Genomic DNA, 26,243 nt, shown 5'->3' with positions numbered 1-26,243 from the left:
GTGGAGACACATCTCAATGGGAGTAGACCTGAAACTACTGTACTCTAACGGTACTCTAACGGTATGCCATAGCTTGCTGCCTCCATATTGTACTGTACTGAATTTTAAATATATATATATATATATATATATATATGAAATGTAGAAATTTGGAAGTACACCGGATAACTAATATCTTTACAAACAATGTGCAAAATTTGAAAAGGAGAAACAAAGCTGCCATGATGGCATCCTTAGCAGCCGATCCTGATGTGGTACAAAATGCTAATATTGGTACGATATATGGGTCAACCTCTACACCAGAGGAACAGGGTGGGCTCTGTTTGTCGTCTCTGATTAAGACGTCGTCTCTGCAAAGGTTCTCATTGGAGAAAAGAAAAAAGGAAAAAACGAGGTGCTCTTCTTTCTTTGTTTTTCCTCTTTACTCTCACTCTTTCACCCTTATTACAGTGAGCTTGAGCACAGTCCAGTCTACAGACAGGGAATCCGCTGACTGCTCTGCAGTGGGCGGTGGTTGATGTCTTTCTCATTTCTCTGTTGTTTTCTGTGTCGTTTAGTGAGAGCACTTTGCTTTCGGGGTCATAAATCTGTCGCCAAAGGAAACCATCATAGCAGTTCTGTACATGTTTGACACGTCACGACAGCAGTGGCTTTCAACTGGTTTTAAAACTGGTTTCATACCACAACCTGGATTTTGCCCTGAGCAATTAATACGGGACACAGAACAAAATGATTGTGAGAGTTGCTCTTTGACCCTTGCAGCACATCTTTTGACACATATGGTCCCAAACCACCAGCTGAGAGAACCCTATTAGAACAGCCTGGTCCAGTGATGATCAAAACTCTGCACTCCAGTTTAGTTGTTGGAGCTTGTTCCAAGTGGCTCAGTCCACTTCTGCTCCAGTGTTTGAGTCTCACTGAGGCTGTTAGTGAGTGAAGGCGATGCCAGCAGAGGCCCACAGGGAGGGATCTGCTGCTGCAAAGTCATGGGTTGGGGGGTGAGGTGTCTGAGGCAAAGGGCAGAAACGCCCCCTGAAATTACAGGAAAAATGCCTGTAATTAGAAAATGGAGGTGTGAGTGTATATGTGTGTGTGAAGGGGTTCCTGTTTTATGATATTTTCACCTAAAATGTTATTTAAAAAAAAGATGTATCCCACAAATGTTATACAACATGTCCTGAATTCGTGGCAGGCATCACAGTGCAAATCGGTGTTTTAAGAGTGTTAGATTGTGAGTTGTGCATTTTCTGACTACTGAATTGGACCTGCACAACAGTCAAATACACACACACACACACACACACACACACACACACACACACACACACACACACACACACACTGTTGTTTTCTCCAGTGGCCGGGCTCTCAAGATGCCGATGTAGCAGATTAGGTTCCATATACTCATGTTGTCCTTGTTATTTTAGTTGTCTTGTTATACACTAATAATTCACTTTGCTACCAAACAACATAAGGTATCTGGAATTTGTTGTGCAGCACCTTCCTCCTCCCTGGGCAATAAACCTTACTGATGTTGGTGACGTCATGGCCTTTCCTCTAGCGCCACCATTAGCCCATAATTTCCAATTGCGCACAAGATATCACGAAATCTATTGGGTAGATTGCTGTGTAATGTGAGCAGACACCGAAACAGACAATTGAACAGCAGGCTTAGAAAGTGATAAACTGTAGTCTTTGTCAAAGAGTTGACAAAGATTGTCGTTCAATTATGGTTGTTGTTGAATAGGCATAGCCCAGATGGTTATAGTACGTAATATTACCCCATCACCTGCAGCAAAGCCTGTGTTCCAGCCACGTAAGGACTTACATAAATGAAAATGTAGGACATACTCTCTCATGGTTTCAACTTTTTGGATAAACCACACAGTAAAGAGAGACAGAGAAGAGGGACGACATGCAGCAGTGGTCGAGAGCTGGGCTTGCACTTGACACAAACCACAGCTTGATCTGTGCCATAACTGCCTGAGCAGCCATGACACCGATGTGATTTTGGCCATCTTACACGGCTGCGTCCCAGACATAATTTTCACATTGTGGGCAAAACACGTTCTTTGTGTATGATTGTTAACTGTCTGGGGTCGTTCAGTGTGACAGGGTCAAGGACAGCTGACTGCGATCTGAACCGTAGAGTCATGACCTGGGTATATAGGGCTGTCACGATTACAAACTTAAGTTGACGATTAATTGTCACTCAAATAATTGCGATTGACGATTATTGTGTGTTTGACCATTGAACATTGGAACATATGATGCCTTTTAGGCTTCGTAATCAAAATTTGCACTGGGCAGATATGACAAATAACTGAAATATACAAAGAAATTATTGACATATTTACATACATTTTTACATTGACATACATGTACAAATTGCAGAAATAGCAGATCTACAATTTTTGTATTTCAAAATGTGCGAAAACATTTTTAAACATGGAAACGATTAAGCAAAAATAATTGCGATTATCTCAAATAATTGCGATTAGACGATGATGTAATAATTGTGACAGGCCTAGTCATGACCTGGGCTCCATTTGTTCAGCGACTGCGTCAAATGGACTCAGCCGGTACGTTAACACCTTGCACAGATAAAGATGGCCAAAATCGCGCAGTGTGTGTTGTAGACATCTTGCTCCACATTTTGGAAAGGAGATCTGCATGACTTAGGCCTCACATTCTTTTGTCCTGGTGCTCTGGCAGTGGGTAGTCAGTGTGTTGTGTGGAGCGGAGTGCTGAGGTAATGCTGCTGGGTTTGGGGGCCTCCCCCTCTCGGCTAAGTACACAGGCACCGAGCCTGTTTACCCAACAGAGGCAGTGGGACATTGAATCCTAAATCTCTTCCCTTCCTCGCGCTCCACTGGCCCAATTATGAACCCAATAACAGCAAACCTGCCCCCCAACCAGGAAATGCCACAGTGGGGAAATGAATGAATGAATGAATGAAGAGACAGGAATGAATGAAGGGAACGCACCAGGAGGTCCCACTGTCTTTCTTACTATTGTCATAGTTTTCTGTGGGGCGAAGTCTTCCCAAATGGCCCAAATAGTTTTCTGTAGAAATGTTTAAAATTAAGTTCATGGCCCACACGATATTAGTGTTTTAGCTGGAAGCCATTTGTGTCCAAAGAGTAGATGAGGAGTTTCCTTTGTGAGAAGACATTTGCAGCTGTTCTGACTGTGACATTATATTAATGCCTTAAATACATTATATGAAGTTATTTTAATGCTAACAATGTCTTCTGTGTGTTTGTGTGTCTATCCCTCTGTCTCCCTCACTGTCTGTCTGTCTCTCTCTCTCCCTCCTGTCTGTTTGTCTCTCTTTCTCTCTCTATCTGTTGTTCATTTCCCACGCTCTATCACCACTGCAATCGGTGCTGGTCCCATGCAGCAGGAAACAAACAAAGGTATGTGATTCATTCAGTTCATTTATCTACTGCATGTGCATACATTTAATTGCACGCAATGATGGAACACAGTGACAAAAAACTAAGTCTCCGATAGGAGACTCAATGGAGACTCTTTGAGTCTCCTACCGGAGACTCATCAAATTATTGGCTTAGGAATGTGACATAAACAAAAAAAAATCCATGAATTCAAGGCTCCATCGGGTGAGTAATCGATAGAAAAAAAGTCATTTTGGGGGTGAACTATCCCTTTAAAGTGCTCATGTGGCCTCCTTAGTCGCTTCTTTTTCGTCTAGTTTTCATAGACCTGGTTGCTTGTTTCACGCAAAATCTGGCAACACTGCCTAGCAATACATCACCGACCTTGTGCAGAGTCAACAGAAACCGTCCGTTATATTTGCAGTGTAACCAGTCCTCCATACAGCACTGGTTATTGCAATGGACCCACAGAGCACACAGACCGTTTAGGGCTCGGTAAACACAGCGTTGTCCACTTTCCCAGGGAACGTCCTTTCTATGTATACGTACCTATCTCGAAATGAACAGTGAGCAGTCCGACGGCAGAGCTGCCCTAAAGGGTGAGACATATAATATGCGTAGTTGAATGCAGGTGTCGCTCACTGAACATAGCCGATGTACAAGCTCACAACGGGTCGCAGCGCTTAGAGATTGGCTATTCCTTGCGCATGACACGATGCGTACCCAAGTATAGATCAGGCCTAACGTCGACCTGGCTTACGTTGTACAGAGTCAGCGGGAACAGAAAGGAGTTATTTTTTCAACGTAACTAGTCGTCTACAGCAGTGGTTCTCAAAATGTTTGGAAATGTTTTGAATAATCTTGAATAGTTTTTTTTTTTCATAAATCTTCTCTTCTGGGGGTCCCTGGCACAAAAACCTTTTCAGACAGGGGGGTTCGCGGCCAAATATCAATTTGAGGGGTCCTTGACACAGCCAGACACTGCAGTCAGCGCATCACTGGGTCAATGCAGCTCTACTGACTGCACCCAACACCCATCCCCCCCCCCCAACCCCCCACCCCACCCCCGGGGTCCCCTGTGCAGCACAGCAGACCAGGCCAGGGGTGAGGGCACCGTCTCCAGGGACGTGATGGAGAGGGCTTTGGTTGTTAGGTCAGTCAGCAGGAGCCGGATGGACGTCCGTGTGAACGTGTCAGTGCAGCGAGAATCTAGTGAAACGTCCCCACAAAAGGCCCCACAATGAGAGAGGGATGAGCATAGACACTGTGTGTGTGTGTGTGTGTGTGTGTGTGTGTGTGTGTGTGTGTGTGTGTTCGCGTGCATTCAAGGCTGCATTGTTGAGTGCACCCCCACGTCCCCCCTTGACGACTGGCTCAGAGATGGCCAGGATTCGCACACACGCAGCGACGGACGGGGGTTTTGTGCTCAGCCCGTTATGGGGGCCGACCGACTGGGAAACACTAGTGGATGGCCACGAGCTGGTGGGGGTCCCCGGGGGTCCGAGAACCTCCAACTATTCATACATATTCACTATACAGCTTCAGACATATACTGTACTGTAGCAGAGGAACACATGGGTGTCTGCTAAGCCCTAAAACAGTGGTTCTTAAATGTTTTTGTGTTAAGGACCCCCAAATTCATATGTATTTGTCTGCGGACCTCCGTCTTAAAATATTTCGTGCCAGGGACAAGATTCAGTGTACAGATATAAGATGGAGTTCAAATGTTTCAAATGTATTGAAAACTATTGAAAAGTTAAAGGGATAGTTCACCCCTAAAAAAACGGACTTTTTCAAGAAGCTTGTACACATATTTTCAACTAGCCGTACGGTATGTAGGGTTCAAGTACCGTAGTTAAACTGATGTTGATACTATATTAACACATTTTGCTGGGCCCTGGACCCCACTTTGAGAACCACTGCCCTATCTGTCCCAGTCATCACGTCCAAGCTGTTTTAATCCCAGGTCTTGGACAGACTGTGCTTTAGAACGCACCGTCGTCATTAACCACTTAAATCCAAGCATCGGTATTGTGGGGAAAGCATCGCGTTGTGAGCTTGTCGATCGGCTATTTTCAGCGAAAGCTTTCCCCACAATAACAGAAAACAGAAAAGACACTAGTATTGAGCCCTGAGGGACTCCGGCAAATGGGGTTTAAGTGGTTAATTATGGCTACTGATTAATCAGGATGTGTCCAATCAGGAATAATTTGCAGTTTTACCGCAGAGAGGCTGACCAGGAGGAGAGTTAAGCCCCTCATAGTTACTAAGCCAGGCCTAATTGAGAATGATGGCACTTTTGTTCCCTTGAATGGCACCCACTCACTTGTCTGAAGTGACAAGAGGGGGGCTTGCTTTCAAAGCACTCAATGATCTCAGGCCTTCCCATGCTGACCGTGCACTAGCTGCAGGTCCCCAAACTTCTCCATGCCAAGGACCCCCAAATAGCCATAGCCTCTGGCTGTGCCCCCTCCCCCCTATTGCCAAAAGAAAAAAAGAAAAGAAAAATAGCGAACACAGCCAGTCTATAAATCAGTGGTTCTCAAAGTGTTTTCCGGGGACCCCCAGGGGTCCTTGAGGGGGTTCCAGGGGGTCCCCAGTAAAAAATACAGCATCACAATCATTTGAACCCCTTTTATCCATATTTTATATGTTGGCTATTCAAAAATAGCACATATACAAGCTCTTCTTGGGGGGTCCCTGGCACAACACATTTTCAGATAGGGGTCCGTTGCCAAATATATATCAATTTGGGGGTCCTTGGCACGAAAAAGTCTGAGAACTACTGTTATAAATAACCAAGCAATTTCCCCCCTCCCCTCTCCCTTCCAATTGGCCCCCCTGGTTGTCCCCCGGATGGGGGCCGCGGCCCCTACATTTAAAAGCTGTGCCCTAGCCGGTGCCCTTTTACTACCATTAGAAAACAGTTCAATCATTTTGGGTTAGACATTCACCAGGGGAACTCGGCTCTGGCGGCACAGCATCTCACCGGCTGCCAATTGGCTGCAACGTGTGCAGATGTGCTGTGCTCGCAATGCAGCACCATTCCTTCAGCATTTTAGAGATGAGCTTGAAATCGGATGTGGCTGAGTTGACGCAAAATGCCAATTTGCATGTTATGTTATACTATTCCTGGGTCCATTGAGAAGAACAGAAAAGAGAGTTTGCAACATGTACGGTACAAAGACTCTGGCTGACAAAGACACATTTAACTACTTTTAACCTGGCGTCCCTATTTTGGGCATGTCATCCCAGGCGAAAATGTTTAAAACGTGTCGCATCGTGATACGTTGTGAGCCTGTAGAATAGATTGTCAGACGCCGCCGTGTGACAAAGTATGAAATAGGCCATGAGTGGTTTACAAATGTTATAGCCAGTGGAAGGAAAGACTATCAAATAAAACTAGCTTATCTAAAATAAGTAAGGTAGGTCTTCTATACCAGTGGTTCCAAAACCTTTTAGCTCAAGACCCAAAAGAGATATTAGACGTTGGCCCGGGACCCAAACTAGTGGTAATAGCAGATCTAGAAGCTCACAACACGTTGCTTCGCGCTGCGTTGCCGGCTTGTGGATCTGCTATTTTCACTATTTCTGTTAAAAAAAAAAGAATAATTGATGAAAAGTTGTGACTTTAAAAAAAAAGCTTTTGAAATATATATTTCTTCTTTATGTAGGAAGCAAAAAAAAAGGTGACGAGCACCCATAAAAATGTTTCCGCGACCCAAACTGAAATGGGTCCGACCCACCGTGTGTACGACACTGTACACACGGTTGAGGTTAAGCAGCAGGAGCAGGAGTGCTTGTGAAGAGTGTTCTCACAATACATCCATATCGAGGGAGGAACTCAACTGTGATGATGCATTATAAGTTCACACAGATCTCCACATAGAATAGCAGAGCTTAGTAAACAGCACTACTCGCTCTCCCTGGGAGAATCCTTCCTGTGCCATGCATTCAGCCATAGCTTAGATCACATGCATGACACGACGGGCTCTGTGTCTACCGTGAGGCCCATAAGCAGCGGTGCCCAACCTTCTCTGGATCAGGGCCCACTTGAAAATCTCGAAAGCGTTTGCGGCCCACCCATGTGACCACTTAACAGGGCGGCCCGTGTTAGTTGGTCAGACGGGTGGGCCATTTTCAGAATGTTTATTTGAATAAACATAAATTTTGTGTTCCGGCTTGGATCAGTGGAACTTACGTAGTATACTTTAGGTTCCTATTTATCAGTATCACAAAGAAAGCTGTTTCTTTTCAAGATTTTAACCCATTAACTCTTTCACTGCCAAGAGTATTTTCATAAAGTACTCCCAAACTGCCAGGAATTAGCGTTTTTTTTTATTTTGTAATTTTGTAATTTTTCATTCAAATAAATGATCTGATTGGGGTTTTAAACCCATAATACAGTTCTACCAGTAGAGAGCAACAAATCGACACATTGATGATCTCGCTGGCTCACTCACCCCCTCCCAAACAGGCTCACGTCATATCCGGTCAGAACCGGATGTTGACATTTTCGACAATCGTTGATCGCGCTAAATTACGATGCGATACACGACTACGATGACTGATCGTCACCCAGACCAAAGAGAGTAGACGTGGACCTCTCCGTTCGCTTTTTATACCGTGTGAAAAACCGTGACTTTCCCTATTCTGGCCGAAAATCACCGGAGAAAAACAACGTGACCCGGAAATGAAATATTTTTTTTACATCCGGCTCCGGGTGAGTCTGATGTAGTCAGGAAACGAAAGTGATCATGAAAAATATACAGAATAGCGCGACCACAGTCAAAAGTAAAAACTCGGGATTTCTCGTGCTGGCACTGAGGGTACTCGGGAAAAACTCGGGATATGTCGGGGCGTGGCACTGAGAGAGTTAAGGCCTGAGGTTCCGATTCTACAAAATGTCTTCTAAATCCTAACAGTTTTTTGAAAAGACGTCAGCGGTTTTCAAGCTTTTTAATGTCAAGGACCTCAAAATGTATATGTATTTGGCTGCGGACCCCCATCTCAAAATATTTTGTTCCAGGGACACCCAGAAGCAAAGATTTGAGTTACAGATGTTCGCTTAAAAAATATATATATTCAAAGATTTGCACACATTTTCGGTGCCGCGCTATGAGCTTGTAGATCTGCTATTTTTGAATAGCCAAAGTGTAAAATAATGCTTTTTAGCTCAAATCTAGAAATGACACAGATGCGTCCCAGGTCTTAATGGGTTAAAGACAAAAAAAACTTTTGCAATATCTTCACGGCCCACCAGTGGTCCGCGACCCACAGTTTGGGAATGGCTGGCCTATAGGGACCAGGGCTGAGGGCCAGTCTTCTGCTCGCCACTCCCAGGAACAACTCCAGAACCGTTGCCTTGGAGACCGGGGTCACTGGGAGCTGGAATGTCTACTGGGGAGCGCTGACCCTGATTTATGATTTCATTTGAGTCCCCGCCGCCGTGACAAAACAGAGCCCCGGCCGACAGTGGATCCGTGCGGGTAGCCGTGATGCCACAGTGTCCAAACAACAATCCATTATCTCTAATGCCTGATTTAAGGGCCGTTCACACCAACGATAACTATAACTATAACTATATCGTCCACCATTGTCTTTGTTATAGTTGTGGTGTGGACTTCGCCATCCACTTGAGTTTTTGATTTTTAAAACTATATCTTTATAGCTATAGTGCTCGGTTTGAACGTCCCTTCATGCTGTACTTGGTTGCCCGCCATGACACGGACCAAAAATAGATCTGCTATTTTTGGTGTGCGACACTGGCGCGCAACAAAGTCAAAATCAGTCGCAACGCTGATTAGTTGAGAGTTCATCTAACTCAGACGTAAGTGCAATAAGCCTCGCTTAAGGTGTCTGCCCTCAAACATTAGCTAGACTGCACATGGTTGGACAGGTGTGTGTTTCCAAAAAGTGTGTGTGTGTTTATTAAGCTCCCTCATTCTCTCTGTGTCTCGTGCAGGTGTTTGCCTTCGACCACTGCTTCTGGTCTATGGACGAGTCCAACGTTCCCAAGTACGCCGGTGAGTCACTCACGAGTGTTGCTAAAGAACTCCAGACATGTCTCAGGCTTGTGTGGAAGCTGCCAGGTGAGCGCTGTATGCTGCAGCTCCATGGAAAGTGGTGGTTCTTACATCATGCAAAAGAACCATGCAGGGCCTGCATTTGCATTTTGAGTGAGCGAATTCAAACGAATGAACGAGTCAGTGTCTTTTGTCCTGGGTGGTAAAGTGGTTCGTCATAATACAAGCCATTGGGGTATTTGACGTGCATATTGGCTATTACATAACACATCGCAACAACAGAAATAGCACACTTTGGTCACGGTTACATCTCCTTTTGTGGACATGTGCTTTCATGTACCTACATTTCCCTATGCATGAACTTGAATGCTGAGTTCTTGAGACACACTTCACTTTGCTAGTAATAAATTACGCCAACTGAAGGGTTACAGCCTTAGTGTCTTCCAACACATAATATATTGTTGCTGTCGGGTGGAAAGCTTGTATGTCCAAAACCGGGTGTCCTTTTTTATTAATCTATTAACCCATTAAGACCTGGAACGCATCTGTGTAACTTTTTCATTTGAGCTAAAAAGCATTATTTTACACTTTGGCTATTAAAAAATAGCAGATATACAAGCTCATAGAGCGGCACCGAGTGCCGCGCTACGAGCTTGTAGATCTGCTATTTTTGAAAAATTATGCAAATGTGTGCAAATCTTTGAATATATATTGTTTTAAAGCGATTTTTTTTTACTTGAATCTTTGCTTCTGGGGGTCCCTGGAACAAAATATTTTGAGATGGGGGTCGGCGGCCAAATAAGTATAATTTTGGGGGTCCTTGACATGAAAAAGTTTGAGCACCACTGATATAGAATAGTTTTTTCAGAATACTGTTGGGATTTAGAAGACATTCGTAGAATCGGCCTCAGGTCTTAATGGGTTAAAAACATTGTACAATAGGAGAAATAATAGATCTACAAGTTCACAACGCATGGCTATTTTCACTCCTATTGTGTGACACTCTTGTACGGCAAAGTAGGGCATTAATCTGTTAAAAAAAACATGTTGGAATATGGAGATACAAGGTTTCTGCCCGACAGCGACGATATATAGAGAACACTGCCGAGGTCACAGCCCCCGTCTCCAGTACGTGGCAGATTTACATAGTCATTGTCGATACATCGCGTTTGTCGTAGCCTTCTCGCCCAGTTTTGTGATGGAAATGAACCGATCCGTATGTGGTTGGCACCGAAGAGACGAGGCAATCTGTTGAGCCGAGGGCCGCCTGAAGGGCCTGGGCCGCCGAAGCTTTATTTAGATCATTAAACAGCTGCCCCATTCACCACGAGCATGACAGTGAGCAAAACACAAGAGATCTCTCTGCACGCTCTGCCCAGCACTTTCCACATGACCACACAGGAATCTGCCACCTTTCATGAACCCCCCCCTTCTCTCTCTCTCTCTCTCTCTCTCTCTCTCTCTCTCTCTCTCTCTCTCTCTCCCTCTCTCCCTCTCTCTCTCTCCCCCCCCCATGCCTCCCCCCAGCTCTCTTAATTTTGTTTTGTTTTGTTTGTTTAGGAGTCTTTGTTTTGAGTCTGTCATTTTTTATTTTATTTTAGAGGAGAGAAGACAAGCTTTAATTATCATAAGTAGGTTAAGGGCATTACAGCGGAAGTTCTTGTTTTTTCATGTTTTGCCATTTTCATGCTCATTCGACATCTGATACTAGTTAATCTATCATCACTGACTGATGTTAACTTTAACGTATTTACAGTACATCTCTATGTGTCTCTGTATTCATGTATATTGTCTGTACTTACTTACTTTTTTAAGAGAACCCACCGGATTGCCATAAAGGCTTTGCTTTTTTAAGACACCAAGCTGACTTGTTAGGACTAACTGCAACCATGACAACTGATCAGATCACTTTGCATCGGGTGACGTCTCACCACTTAAACCCAATATAGTTCATTGACCGGAGACCCCCAGGGGTCTATACTAGGCCCCCTCCTTTTTTCCCAATACACTAAATAGCTTCAATGAAAATAGCAGATCTATAGAGACACACGGCCGGAAGCGGAAGGCCTACAAATCCACGCCCACTTTTGACACTCGGGGTCCGTTAGAACGATGAGAGGCATTGTAAAATACCGTCATTTCACTGGTTAACTACTGAGGCTGTAGCGATTTTTTTTGTGTTCTAATAATCTGTCCCATTTGTTTAATTTGTCCTTTTTAATGTCCCATATCTTTCATCTCGATATACTACCCACAATATACTATAATATACTCCATCAGTATGTCAAAACCGCTAGCATCGGAGATCCAGAGTTTAAGTGGTCGCATGGTATATACGTCACGGACGCATCCCTTGAGGTTTTCAATACCCAGAAAACTGGCGAAAGTGGCCGTTTTCAATAGGTTTTGGTCATTATCTCTGGAACAGAAGGTCCAATCTGCTCAGTTCAAAGCTTGTTGGATGCGTGACTTTGAGGACATTAAGCACGCAATGACACATTTTCTGGTTATTTTTTTATTTTAGGGGAGGCGAGATCTTAGTTGGGCAGGCGACCGCCTCTCCTGCCTCTACAGTGGGTACGCCACTGGTCGGCGCTCGGCGCTCATAAAGACAGTGATGTCACTGAAATGCGACAACTTGTCTGTCTGCTGTCTACCCTCTGCTGTGTTAACATTATGGGTAACTCGTTAAAGTGGTAAATTAAATGTGAAACACATCAACTATTAAGAAAACAAGAAGATATGTTGACAAAGACACTCCATACATTTGGAAACATATTTTTATTTAAATCAATATCGTCTTCAGTTAATGCAGGATAATTTTAAAAGTAGGCTAACTTTCATATCCTCTCATAGGGAATGCATTGGCAGCTGCAGTTCATCGTTCTAACGGACCTCGAGTAGCGGCGCTGTCTCAAAAGTGGGCGTGAAATTTGTAGTCCCTGTGTGTCTCTATGGACCAGACCACAGTTACAGAAGCTCCGGTACTGAAGCATTTTACTTCACCGAGCGACATAAAGACAGCTTTTCCAAATAAGAAGAGCATGCTGGAGTTGTATAGCCCTTTGAGTTGTTGTCAAAAGTTAAAAAAAATCACTTCATAATGTACGAGAAATTGAAGAGAAGGGAGTGGTTCGAGGCAGAAACCGCAGATGTTAGATGTCACCCCTATACCGCCCAGGCCACCTCTCCCATTTATATAGAAGTCAATTCGACTCTGTGACTACCTCTGCTGCCGGCTTAACGGCGGAACAACAATTCCCGCCATTCCGCGTCCGTACCTTCCATGCAGAACTTTGAGGCTGTATAACGGCATTCTTGCCTTGAACAGGCTGTGTAAAAGGGTCTTATTGTCTCCGCCAGGCCGAAAGGCATGGCGAGAGAGTATGTTTTACCCCCTGTCCGTCCGTCCGTGTGTCCGTCCGTGTGTCCGTGTGTCCATCTGTCTGCGAGCGGCTAATCTCTGGCACCGTTGGCCCGGTCGCTGCGAAACTGTGCACACACACTCCCTGGATGCCAATTCAGAACCTCTGCCCCAAATGTTTCACATGGGCCTGTTATAGCGCCACCAGGAGGCCGATTAGTGCAAAACCCATTTTTTACAGATCTTATCCAAACATCACGCAAATCGTTACACAGTATCTCTATAGTCATGTGATCAAGACGGATCTGTCTGATATGTCATATTCCATCCTGATTGGCTAAGGTTGGCTCCCAAAGTTTGCAGGATTGGTCCGTTTTGAACAAAATGTCTCAAATCATGAACGCAGTGTGCGCTTTCTGTGAAAATTTGCACGCACATTCCCAATAGGCCGGGGAAGAAATGCCACCCTTTTCACCTTACCCTGTTATAGCGCCACCAGCAGGTCTAATTTAGCAAAACACATTTTTGCAACAAAATGCCTCAAATCATGAATGCACGCACATTCCCATTAGGCCAAGGAAGAAATGCCACGCTTTTCACATTGGCCTGTCATAGCGCCACCAGGAGGCCACAATAACCTACCTGACCTGGCGGAGACCTGTGCTCCGAGGAGCACTTTTTCTAGTTTCTTTTACCATAATCCCTGTTTTTTTTTTACTCTTTGCTTTTAAGGTCAAGAGGTGGTGTTCAAGTGCCTTGGAGAGGGAATACTTGAAAATGCATTCCAAGGATACAATGCCTGCATATTTGCCTATGGACAAACAGGTAATTGAATATCAAGTTAACATTTTAAATGTCATTTCATATTTGTTATAACCGTTTGTGAAATTGATTAGATCGTGCAGCATACTTTTTGGGGAGAATAACCTAAGATGCTAGATCCTACGTCATGTTCTAAATTAGATCTGCAAGCCCAGTGGTCTGCAGATGGCTCTTCCTAGTAGCTTGGCCCTACAGAACAGGAAGAGCACACTGGCAAATCACTCACCATGTATCCTTCCTCGCCCTGACTGGCTCTTTCATCACACTTCCTGTCCGAGAGGTTCAACCGATTTTATACATGACATAATACTTAAATGAAGATTTTGATTACTTAGAACCCACATACATGGTATATCAGCTCTTAACTTCAAATGTAATTCTTAAATTTTAACTTCACTAAATGTGAATCTTTTAAATGTTTACAATTCTATGTTGAATACAGGCATCATTGCCTGGAGTCAAGGCACAGTAATAAAAAAAAGTCCTGGCCGCACAGCACAAATCCTTGCGTTTGAACTTTGAATAGACTATCATTTTATATAAACACAAGGAATTGACACTCTCACTTCTGCTGATTATAGGAAAATTTGAATCACAGAGATTCATTGAGAATTAGGAGTGAGGGAGACCACTGAAAGTTGTGCGCCTGGCCCAACTCCCAACATGTCCATTGCAGGCGTGCTCAACCAAACGGATTTGGCATAGCCGGTGGTTTTAGAATCCGCTATGCGCTTTCCCAAACATGTGTGGGCAATAGGCCTGTCCCCGACTAAGGATTTGTATAGTCGAATCTGATTGGCGACTAATTGCCAATAGTCGACTGGCAGTCGACTAAGGACACACCCCCCCCCCCCCCCAAAAAGAGATACCGTTTAGCGCCAGCGCCAGCTGCCTTGTGCGTAATTCACAGGTAGCGGGTAGTGCCAAGGGGTAAGGCGGCCGCAATATAGGGCCCTCGAGTCTCAAAGCCCCACTTGCAGCTCTGAGGCTGTTCTGCTCATTAAACATGAACGTGCAAACAAGCTTGGTTTTTGAGTTGTCGTATCTAGCATGGCGGCCAAGTAACAAACTGTCTCATTTTAGAGCTAAATAGTACACTACAATATGTCAGAAATAGGCATTGCTGAATCTTGATTCACATTTGATCAGCACTGCCTAGTTTGATAGTTTAACAGGAACTTTGCAAGCTGACTGTGTTTGCGGTGGACGGACCTCATTTGCAAGAGGTTTAATTCAACCAACTTCATTCAAATTCCATATGCAGTGACTAGTCGCAAACCTTGCCATGTCGTATCCATCGTGCACTGTCTGCATCAGGCTTTAGAGTTCAGTGGTGCCAAAAGTCAAGTCAGTTTGATAAACTGACTTGATATTCCAGATGTTATTTTCAATACATCAAAAATGTCATTGTTACAGTTTTGCTTCACTCGGGGTGCACCGAGAGATGACCGTATTGTACATCGATCACATGATTGTAACTTCCCCGTTTAAATTCCGGATGGAATCAAGAGACAGGAAGGAATGTAAATAAAACCAAAATGGACTGAAATATTTCTATTGTAAATGTGTTGTATTTGTCTCCAGGTTCAGGGAAGTCCTTTTCCATGATGGGGAACGAGAAGCAGCCTGGTCTGATCCCCAGGCTGTGCTGTGCCCTGTTTGAGAGGGTCCACAGGGAGGAGAGCGAAGCCCACTCCTTCAAAGTGGAGGTGTCCTTTATGGAGATCTACAATGAGAAGGTCCGTGACTTGCTGGACCCCAAAGGGTGAGTGTCTGCATTTTTATGTATTTTCCTTGTAAGGACACAGCTGGCAGCATGTGGAGTTAACCACTTTAAACCTATATATTGTTGCAGTTGGCCAGAAACCTTGTATCTCCATATCTTTAAATTAATTCCCTACTTCTATCATATGAGAGTGTCGCACAAAAGTAGTGAAAATAGCAGATCTACAAGCTGCGTTGTGAGTTTGTAGATCGGTTATTTTCACTTTTATACTTTTTGAAAAATAATAATAAAATAGGACCCGACACGGTTTCCACCCGACAGTGACAATGTTTAGTTGACCAGGGTCCCCCAGGGCTCTATACTGTATACTGCGCTCCTTTTTTCCCACTACACCAAATCTATTCGCTGAAAATGCTGATTTACAAGCTTGTTGTTTGCTTGTAGATCTGCTACTGTATTTGTTTGCACCCAGAAAAGTAGTGAAGTCTGTTATCCAGAAAATATCCAACCTAAACTCATAATACTGGTGCATAGAGATCGACTAAAATAGTCCATCAGGAAACTCCAAAGACTTTCAAAACAAACTCTGTTCAGAGGTTTTGTTTCCGGTCCCTGGAGAGCCCGCACAAACACAGATATATGAAGGGTTAATTGCTTACAGGTGAACCCCCCCCCCCCACCCCCCGCAGGCTGACCCTCAACCTCACTTGCCACAGCGAGTTTGCTGTATTTTGCTGTAACAGTCTTACAGTTATTGATGTATCATCGTGTCACGGTGAAATGAATCCAAAACAAGTATTCCATCTCCCTCCCCCCCAAGTGTATAATATTGACAGATGTAGCCATGGTGTTTCAACAGCCTAAGTAAGCGCGTGGGATATGTATCCTTGTATGACCTGAACACGCTGTCAGTGCTTCAGTCTTGTGGGTGCAGTGATGACCCCGCAGTTCAAAACGCCGGCCAGTTACACGAGAAGCACTGTGTGCTCGAGCTGCGGCGTTGCTTTTGTCGTTTTTTTTTTACGATTTACCCAATCTACGATACCAAACCCCCCCCCCCGACTCCTTTCGCTGAGCTCTCTCTCTCTCTGTCTTGGTTTTCATCCCCGTCCATCGCTCTGTTGTGTCTAGCCCCGCTTGCAAGGGCAAACGTCGGCGGCAGAACGTCGTGAGCAGGAAGCTCAGCCCATTCATTTCCTGTCGAAACAGTGCCCGGTGTCATCCCCCCTGACACTGCCTCGCATTCTTCCTCGTCATGGTTCTGATGTGGCTTGGCACGGCAGACGGACGGACTGCGGAATGGGAGGGCCGGCGGTTGAAAGAGCGTGTTTCAGGGACATCTGTTAGTGGAGCTCAGTGCAGAGGAGGCGGTCAGCGTGGCCTTTTGAGGGGAGCCCCAGAGAGGGACTACAGTGGAGCGCTCTGTGCTGCGCTGGCTGCAGATGTCTGAAGATGCAGCCAGACGCATCTCGATGGCTGCTTCCTCTGGCTTATATAACCGGGGCCCCCGCGTTCTCTGTCTTTCTGTGACTTTGAGCCTGTGTAGATTGCTTCCAGGGCCTGCACTGCTACTTGCCTTACTTGCATATAATAGCAAAAACAATCCTTCTGTCACTACTTAGTTCCACCACATGTGCGTGATCGTCTGTGATCTTCGCATAGCTGTCGTGCCCCGCTTTGCGGCCGGTGGGAGGCAGATTGCTTTGGACGTCGTGCTGGAGCTGTGAACTTGGGCTTTGCCAGTGTTAGTGACTCCACAGGCCTGGAGTGTGCTAAGTTGACTGTCAAGTGTCAACTGATCTATGGGATTTGTCCAGGACAGCTGACAAATAGGCCTGTCACAATTATTAGATAATCGCCTAATCGCAATTATTTGAGATAACCGCGATTAATCCTCCTATAATTTGACAAACCTCTGTAGTGGTGCGTGGTGTACTGTAGTGGTGAGGCCAAATTGGTTCTGGCCGTTTCTCCTCAGTGGCTGGAGCAATTGCACCTAACAGCGAAGCCCGTTTTCCGATTACACGAAATCTCAGCTGTTTGTTAGCGTTTTTGTGTTCGCTGGCTCCCGGGTTGCCAGATCGTGTGCGCATATACCCCCACGGGTATGGTCTAGTTTCGCATAATCGTCATAATCATTTCCATGTTGAAACATGTTAATACATTTTCAAACATGTTCCAAAAATAGCAGAAATAGCTGATCTACAAGCTTACAACACGTCACAAAGTTTGTTGTAAGCGTGTAGATCAGCTATTTCCGCTATTTTAAAACATTTTTGATACAAAATTATTAAATGTGTCAGTCATTTCTTTGTATATTTAAAGGTAGGGTAAGTGATATTTTTGGGTTAAAACAAAAAGTATTTTGTTAAAAGGTTAAAGCACTATATTCTGATAGTAATCATTGCTATAGAGTGTTTGTTCAGTAACAGGAGTCTCCCCGTCTCTCCAGCTCTTTAATAAACAGAAAATACATTTTCCGGTAGGTGTCAAACTCTCAGCCAATCAGGAGAAAGTACCCATTTTTAAGCTTCATTTTTATAGTGTTCCAGTTCCAATGTTGCCTGCTCATTTCTTAGTGTCATCACTTCCAATTTCACTTGTTTAATCTATATCCTGATTGAGTTCTCTATCCTGATTGGATAAAATTGGAAATGAAACTGAAACTGAAACTGAAACGAAAATGCATTTTCTGTTTTATAAAGAGCTGGAGAGACAAGGAGACTCCTTTTACTGAACAAACACTCTATAGCAATGAGTACTATCAGAATATAGAGCTATTTAACACTTATTTTAACCAAAGAAAATCACTTACCCTACCTTTAAGTTACTCGTCATATCTGCCCTGTGCAGTTTGTGATTATGAAGCAAAAAAAAAAGAAGAAAAAAATGTACCGGTATTCATGTTTCATTCATGCGATTATTTATGTGACAATTAATCGTCGACTTAAATTTGTAATCGTGACAGCCCTACAGTGGCAAACAGCCAACTGAAGTTCAGCTTCAGTGGACCCGCCTGCACCATCTAGTGAAACGCACGCCTGACCTCCATTCAAGTATGCAATATGCGGTATATAATGTTTTCCAACATTCTAGAGCTCAATCAAAAATATGAAATTTCATCTGAGAAAACCTGAGCTGAAACAGCAACCCAAAGCCATTCTCTTAAAGGTTGCCATTGTGTTTTTTGAAGGCAAGGAGTCTTTTTAAGAAGCCTATTTGAAGCCATTTGATCACTAATCATGTTACATCTGTGGACAAAAACATTTTGTTTTTGGGAACATGACTCCCATATCCTGCAGACATTTAATAGCAGGCTCATTGACGTCAATGTAATGTTTCTCTTATTGTCCAAAGCAAGTAACTCCATTTGCCTCCATAATCAGGAATAATAGCCAGCATAAGCCATTAAGTTACTCAAACGCTTGTACTTAATGTGAATCTGAGAGAAATCTCAAATTCACAATTGCTCTAGCAATGCTACCAAATGCTACTCGAAAGTCATTGTTAATTTCTTAGGAACAGAACTGTTTGAATTATGACTTTTTCCACCACTGCAACTAAGCATATGGTTTAAGTGTTTAAGTTATGCCGTCATAGCAGTCTTGAAGACGCAGGCTTCCCTTGTTTATTTCTCCATTCTTTACCCTTTTAACTCTTTTCTTGAAACTGCAAAATGTTGTGAGCTAATAAAATAAAATTGGATCTTTAATACCTGTTACTTGTGATGTGATAATAAAATTCAATTCAAGGTTAAGTTAACTTAAGTTATCATTCATTCTGTACATTTGTTTTGAGAAATTCAGCATTTCTGCACTCTGTTTCTTCTATGTCATCTCCTTCCTCTTCTCATACTAAGCATGTTGTTGTTTATCTCCTGCTTCCTAGGAGCCGGCAGTCTCTGAAAGTACGAGAGCACAAAGTCCTGGGTCCATATGTGGACGGTCTGTCTCAGCTGGCTGTGACAGGCTTTGAGGTATGTCCTCGCCCTTCTATTACCACAGTAGCGTCATAAGCCCAACTGAACCCACCCAGCATACCTCACCGCAGCACCGAAACATTCACACACTCTCAGGAAATGCGTTTGCTGCATTAGTCCGTCCATAGCATCCTTCATATTTACACGACTATCACATCCGTTGTTGATTCATGGCTGGAGTTAAAGAAAGAAAACACTTCAGAGTCCAGGAACTCTAGTGACACACATGCAGGCAGACTCACACACACACACACACACACACACACACACACACACACACACACACACACACACACACACACACACACACACACACACTATGGGGCTCCATTAGTGCCACGTAAGCACACCCCCTGTCCTGTAATCGTGTACTTTTTTTTTTGTGTTGCACAGAACCGCATAGACGTGTAGTGTACTTTCCCATTGACTCACAATGGGAACACGTGCACGCGCGCGTTCACGCGTAACAGTGCAACCACTGCATCTTGACCTACAGGGTAACACGTCTACGTGTAGATTCATGCGTCTGTAGCAAAGGCACGCGTCAACGCACGCATGATTTATTTGGTCACGCGACTAGGCGAGGCGCGGAGAGATGAGTGGGTGCTGTGCCACCTTGGTGCGCGCTGCGTGGAACGCCTCACCTACCCGTGTGACATAACTGAGCTCTGTACATAACGCATCGTGTGCCCTTGTGACATAACTCTGCCCTGCACAGAACGCCTCATATGCACGTGTAAGTCTTAAAATAAAAAAAATAAAATATTTGTATTATTTAATTCAGTTACCTCTCCTGATATGTGATTCAATTTATGAAGTGGCTTTCTGCAATTACGCACAGAAGGTGCGCTGTCCCTCTCCAAGTCTCCATTCTTGAATCCTGTCCTTTGCAATCAATATTGCATTGATTGCAATAAAATTTAATTCCAAGTCATCAGTAACATATAGGCTGTATTAATTTCTGTCAAATAATCTTTTATTTCAAGGCAATTATAAACTGTACAGTATGATTCCAACATCGGGTTTGGTTGATCACCGCGCCATGCACTCTTCTCGTCTTTTTCCGGAGGTCGAGGCGATTTTTATATTAGCTAATACTCAGTCAGATCATAACCAAAATAAAAATAAAAAGAACGCCAGAATCCGTGAAATCTAAGCTTTGTATGTTTATCTGGCCCATGGCTGGATTCTTTCATTATTTCCTGATATGAATGAATTACGCAAGGAATTACGCAATCACAGCGCGGTCGGTGCCAAAAACTCGGCGGTCGTGGGTGTCTTCTAACACTTAGAGCTCTCTCAAATCAAATCAATTTTAAGTTCTTTGGAACCTTAGCTTTTGTTTCGTGTACAGCTCATCACTGTATATTCTATCAATATCCATTGATAAAGCAATTAAGCAACAGCGGCTTTTAAGCAGAGTGCATGGTGCAGGGCATCACCGTACGTGGCTTTGATCTGACACGAATTTGCTTCATTTAGCATCATTGCAAATATATTATCAGCAGTAACATGTAGGCCTAGCCCTAGGCTATAGTATTTTCTCTTAAATAATCTTCTATTTCAAGGCAATAAACAGCTGTACAGTATAGCCTATGGTGTCAAATCAATGGTGCCGCTCTGGCTTTCCAACGGGTCCAATTGTGACCATGTTTTTCAATGCCTATATGCTCCCCAAATGCGCCAAAGCTCCCTTCCAACAACAATAAACATATGCGTTTATGCCATAGAGGTATTACTTCTGTGTTACATGACTGCAGAGCGCAACAATTATCCTTCTCTCTCAAAAAGGAGAGAGGAAAAACAGAAAGAAAAAAGTAGCGAAACCACATCTCACCTGCTCGTCTAGATAACGATTTCACACATTTTGATACAATTCAAAGTGTTATAGAATCTGTCTCCCATTGGTGTGTTTTTCATATGCGTTTTACAATGTTAATGTAATAGATAATAAACTTTAATCTCATTTAGATTGACCTGGTTAAATACGGGGTTTAATTCATCCTAAGAGCAAATCATGGGAATAAATATAACTGGAAATCAGATTTCCAGTTACTTCATTGTTATGCGTTATTATAGATTGGCTTCTATGGATGGGACAGGTTTTAATTTCGACGCCTGTAGTCATTATGAGTTGTATTATTGGATCAGCACTGCGCTTCTCAGACAATGGACAGACAATGAACTGCTGTGCAAGTCTAACCCTAGGCTGGTGTCCACCATGGAAATAGCCTATTTGGTCGCTTTCATCACGTTGATGAATTAAAGTATATACCAGAACAGCCCTTGCAAAATGTTCATGTGTAGCCTATAGGCCTATTAGATGTTTAGTCCGTGTGTCCGCTGCCGGCCTGCCACTTATCTGACACGCACTTGTCTCTCTCTCTCTCTCTCTCTCTCTCTCTCTCTCTCTCTCTCTCTCTCTCTCTCTCTCTCTCTCTCTCTCTCTCTCTCTCTCTCTCTCTCTCTCTCTCTCTCTCTCTCCCTCTCTCTCCCTCTCTCCAAGTGCCTATTCATTCAATGATGATTGATGGGTTGTGATGAAGTCATGGTTCCCCGAAAATTATAATACTATCATGTCTCTCTGTTTTTCTGTCTCGAGATAGACAGACAGACTGACAGCCTGACAGACATGGCAATCCAATCTGATGGCGAGATGTTCATGTTCCATATTAAGCTATAATGTGACCTAAAAAAAGATAGGCCTAAATATAATAATGTGACCCCAAAAAAGATCAATATAAAATAATTAGACCCTTCCCACATTATCCACACCAATCTTTGAAGGCAACATTTTCATATGTCAATTCAGTGTTTTTCTCCAACAGCCAGCTGCGCTCCTGAGCAGCGCAGCGCGCGCGCACGCACACGCACACACACACACACACACACACACACACACACACACACACACACACACACACACACACACACACACACACACACACAGTGCACCGCATCAGAGCAGACCTACAAGCTCACAACGCGTCTCATTCGCGGTAGGCTACTTGTGGTCTTGTATATCGCATTAGCTGTAGAATACAACTCTCGTAGACGTATTTATGATTCTGACGTTTTCAATCTACGAGAGTTGTAGGGTTCACCCCCCATGGACACAGAGACTTTCAGCACTATACCCCGTAGACACTCCAAACATGTACAAATAAAAATGAAGGTGCTTCCATGCCCCAAATGTTAACTCTCGCTACGGGGTAGTAGTTTAATGTAATAATCCATATCTTTCAATAAAGAAGTGTTTTAATGCCGTCTATGGCCGAATGCCATTGTTTCACCCTCGCTTACTTCCTGTTTACATTGAGTGTAATTCCGGGTTTCACCAGATGGGCGCGTCACTACCGCCCATTGGGAACTTCCGACAGAATCAGCCACAGTCGCATTAAACACTTCTTTATTGAAAGATATGGATTATTACATTAAACTACTACCCCGTAGCGATAGTTAACATTTGCTGCGTGGGGGTAAGCACCTTTATTTTCAATTTGTACATGTTTGGAGTGTCTACGGGGCATAGTGCAGAAAGTCCCTGTGTCATGGGGGTGAACCCTACAACTCTCGTAGATTGAAAACGTCAGAATCGTAAATACGTCTACGAGAGTTGTATTCTACAGCTAATATCGCATAATGTTAACCACTTCGAAACCATTGTGCGACGAAGAACAAAATAATCCTGGCTGGCACAGAGACTTCCCTTGCAACATTTTTGCAAAATTCATGGATTTAAGAACTATGAAGGGTGCACCAACATGAACGTTTTTTTTCTAAAGCATTAGATGGCGGGCCAGAACATAATGAAAGGCTAATTTAAGAAATGGATAGTTAACAAATGTACTGGAACTCCAAGAGTCAAGACAGAACGCCTTATATTTGGCACACATTTGTGATACTCTCACAGTCACAGAGAATGAATCAAAATGTAAGCTATTAGGTGCATAATAAACCGTAAACAGCGGTATCCCCCCCCCCTCCTCCAAGACTGACCATGTAGCAAAGCCTACCGTCCTCATCATAATCATTCAATAATTTGAATGATTTTACTTTTATTCTCATTATACCCCGCAATGCCAGACGTAGGCTGCAACGTCACATTATTAAGCATGATTCATCAGGATCGCTTTGCAAATCCACAAGCTCACACTGCAGCGCAGATTGAATATATTCGGGGCGCAACACCGTTGTCATAAAGTAACAAAGTACATGTACTCAAGTACTGCACTTAAGTACAAATTTTAGGTATTTTACTTTACTGGAGTATTGCCAATTTTCAGTAGGCCTACTATTGTATTACTTCTACACCCCAACGGCAAAATATTGTACTTTTACTCCACTACAATCATTTGAAAACTTTAGTTACTAGTTACTTTGCTATTATCAATTATTATATTATAAAACCACTTTAGCCCTATTTTATAGGCCTACATAGGCTATTTGAAAATAGCCAATCTAATGCATCGCATTGCAACACATTGTGAGCTTGTAGATCTGCTATTTTCAAATATTAGTACTTTTACTTTTGGTACTTTAAGTACATTTTGATACTAATACTTTTGTGCTTTTACTCAATTTTGAATTCCAGACTTTTACTTAGGTAAAATATCTGAGTACTTTTCCCACCATGCACTGACCGTTGTACGTCGAAGCATAAATTGGTCGTTACTGGATGGATTGCAGGCTGCTACTTGAGAGAGACAGACTGCTTGAGATCGCTAAACATTAATCTGCTAGTTAACAAGAGAAATGACACTATCCAAAAGTATAAAGCAGGGGTCTTCACAGGGGGTCCGGGACCCCTAGGGGGTCCTCAGAGTTACTACAGGGGGTCCACCAAATCTTTGTGTGTTATCTTTTTTTTTTTTTTACCTTAACCACTTGAACCCTGGCATCCCTTTTCTGAGGAGAACTTTAGCCAAAAATAGCAGATCTACAAGCTCACAACGCCTTGTAGATCGACTATTTTTGGCAAAGAGATATATAGGTGTAGAGGGGAAAAAAGAGCAGACCAAGTAAACAAAAAAAGTTTAATCTGAAACACAATTTTATACAATATAGAGGGGGTCCCTGCTTCGTCTCTCTCTCAGCTAGGGGGTCCTTGGCCTGAAAACGTTGAAGACTCCTGGTATAAAGAGTATAAAAGATATGTGTAAAAGATATGTGACAGTGCTGAAAACAGGGCATTTAAAGATGAATTTGGACACATTGGACAGCAGCAGTGCGGAAATTGCGCACCAGAGCGCACTCGCCTATTAGTTTGTATTGGCCAGTGTGCTCATGAGTTTCTTATACCTGGTGTCATCAATGCAAAGCCGTTGTGTTTCATCGGCTACACACTTTTTGGCTGTTTGCAAGCCAAGGAATATAATTTTAGATGGTAAGATGAAGCATGCATGGTACCAGGCAAGTTAGGCTATAAAGTTTAATAAGCATCTTTCAGGTGGGGACATATTCTCTATGGACATTATAGCTATAGGACTGTCAGTCCATATTTTAAAATGAAAATCATAAAATCATTATCAAAATAATGTATTTTAATATAAAACATGGATCACATGATTGTCCATCCTACATAAACAACGTGTGTGTGTGTGTGTGTGTGTGTGTGTGTGTGTGTGTGTGTGTGTGTGTGTGTGTGTGGCATTGCGGGGTTCTCTCGGTCCGACCCGCGCCAGGTGTTCCATTCCATTCCGTTTTGCTTTCGCCCTTCTATTAAGTGTCAATGATTTGATTGTTGAAATACGGACAAAACAAATTGTTCTTGCGATTGCTTAGCTCACCATGACAGGAGATGGACCATGAAACCGACACCTCTAGTTCAAATCCGGATGGTAGAATGATGTTCAATTGTTACACCGATACTGTTTTCAAACGAATCTGCTTAATTTATATTTCAATTTCGGTCAGAAAGTTCCCTGTGTGAAATTTGATTTGGTGAATAAATTAATTTCAACTTGTTTGATCAGCCTTTGTCATTTTTGACACCCTGAGAAATAGCATCTTTAATTAGCTGACTAAAATCCTTGGATTCATGTTGGACCTATAGATCAAATCCAAGAGCAGTTGTGTTATATTTCTCCATATTCCTATGAGAAGATGCGATTCCAGAATTTAATTGCAGTGTTCCTGTAAAATAAAAAAAACATTACACTGACTCTCACCAATGAATTGAATATTTGTATCGGGAAACGTCAGAAGACAATGCATATCTGCCAGGGCTGTCACCATTCATGAGTCCATTCTGGAGGCTTGGAGACTCCTAAAAGTTGCTAGAGACACTGATGCCACAACTGGTATGTGGCTGTGGCTTGCGTTGGGTCGGAACTCTGTCCTCGGTGTGCAAGAAAATTTCTCAGGGAACCCGGTTGTACTAAGCTGGGACACTTGCTGGTGCCGTTTGAGACCCTACAACAGCGGGTCCACATTTGGCCTAGGCTGCTAAAGCAGATCGTTAAGGAAGTCAATGAGTCTTCCTCCACACCTGAACACCTTCTTGGAGGAGAACTGGTCAACAGAGGGCCTGTGGGAGGAGGATATAGACTACATCTTCCCATGCCTGAAGGTGTCTCCTAAACTGGGGCAGTGGCAGGAGGAGGAAGACACTTTCCTCTCATTCGCAACTCCACATCCTGGCTGGTTTGAGGACTTGGAGAAAAAGGCAATGTATTTCCTATGCGTGAGTCAGTCTCTGCATACCATGAAAATATAGAGGTGGACCGAGCCCAGGTTCTTCACCAAAAGGCTGTTGGCGGGTCGACCGGGGCCGTTGCCTGGCACCCAGTGGCCGGTACCCAGTGACTGCTATATGATATATTAACGGAATAAGGGTAATGTTGTAATATGTGTAATAGTGTAATAATTGTAATGGTGTAATAATGCAACAAGTTTAATAGTGTAATAGTGTAATAACATAATAATG

At 43.4% G+C, this 26,243-nt stretch overlaps 2 protein-coding genes across 6 annotated transcripts in view; one reads left to right on the top strand and one right to left on the bottom strand.

The window, feature by feature from the left end:
- The window catches only part of plekhg6 (pleckstrin homology domain containing, family G (with RhoGef domain) member 6), a 343,569-nt gene that overhangs the window by 188,597 nt on the left and 128,729 nt on the right, over positions 1-26,243 (bottom strand). The gene's annotated exons all lie outside the window — the stretch shown is intronic.
- kif13a (kinesin family member 13A) overlaps positions 1-26,243 on the top strand; it is a 90,789-nt gene that overhangs the window by 17,549 nt on the left and 46,997 nt on the right. For 4 of the 5 annotated variants that reach the window (XM_080427312.1, XM_080427311.1, XM_080427310.1 and 1 more), the window contains exons 3-7: positions 3,404-3,419; positions 9,364-9,424; positions 13,521-13,613; positions 15,195-15,375; positions 19,225-19,312. In XM_080427312.1, coding sequence (XP_080283438.1) covers positions 3,404-3,419; positions 9,364-9,424; positions 13,521-13,613; positions 15,195-15,375; positions 19,225-19,312 — 439 coding nt within the window. Of the gene's footprint in view, positions 1-3,403; positions 3,420-9,363; positions 9,425-13,520; positions 13,614-15,194; positions 15,376-19,224; positions 19,313-26,243 lie in introns of those variants that run through there. The other variant, XM_080427313.1, reaches the window with a different exon arrangement.

Source organism: Gymnoscopelus braueri, assembly GCF_963280865.1.
Source record: "Gymnoscopelus braueri genome assembly, chromosome: 4".
In the NCBI taxonomy this organism is placed as follows: domain Eukaryota; kingdom Metazoa; phylum Chordata; class Actinopteri; order Myctophiformes; family Myctophidae; genus Gymnoscopelus; species Gymnoscopelus braueri.
Note: the sequence above shows the minus strand (reverse complement) of the source record. Positions and strands in the feature narration are given on the sequence as shown.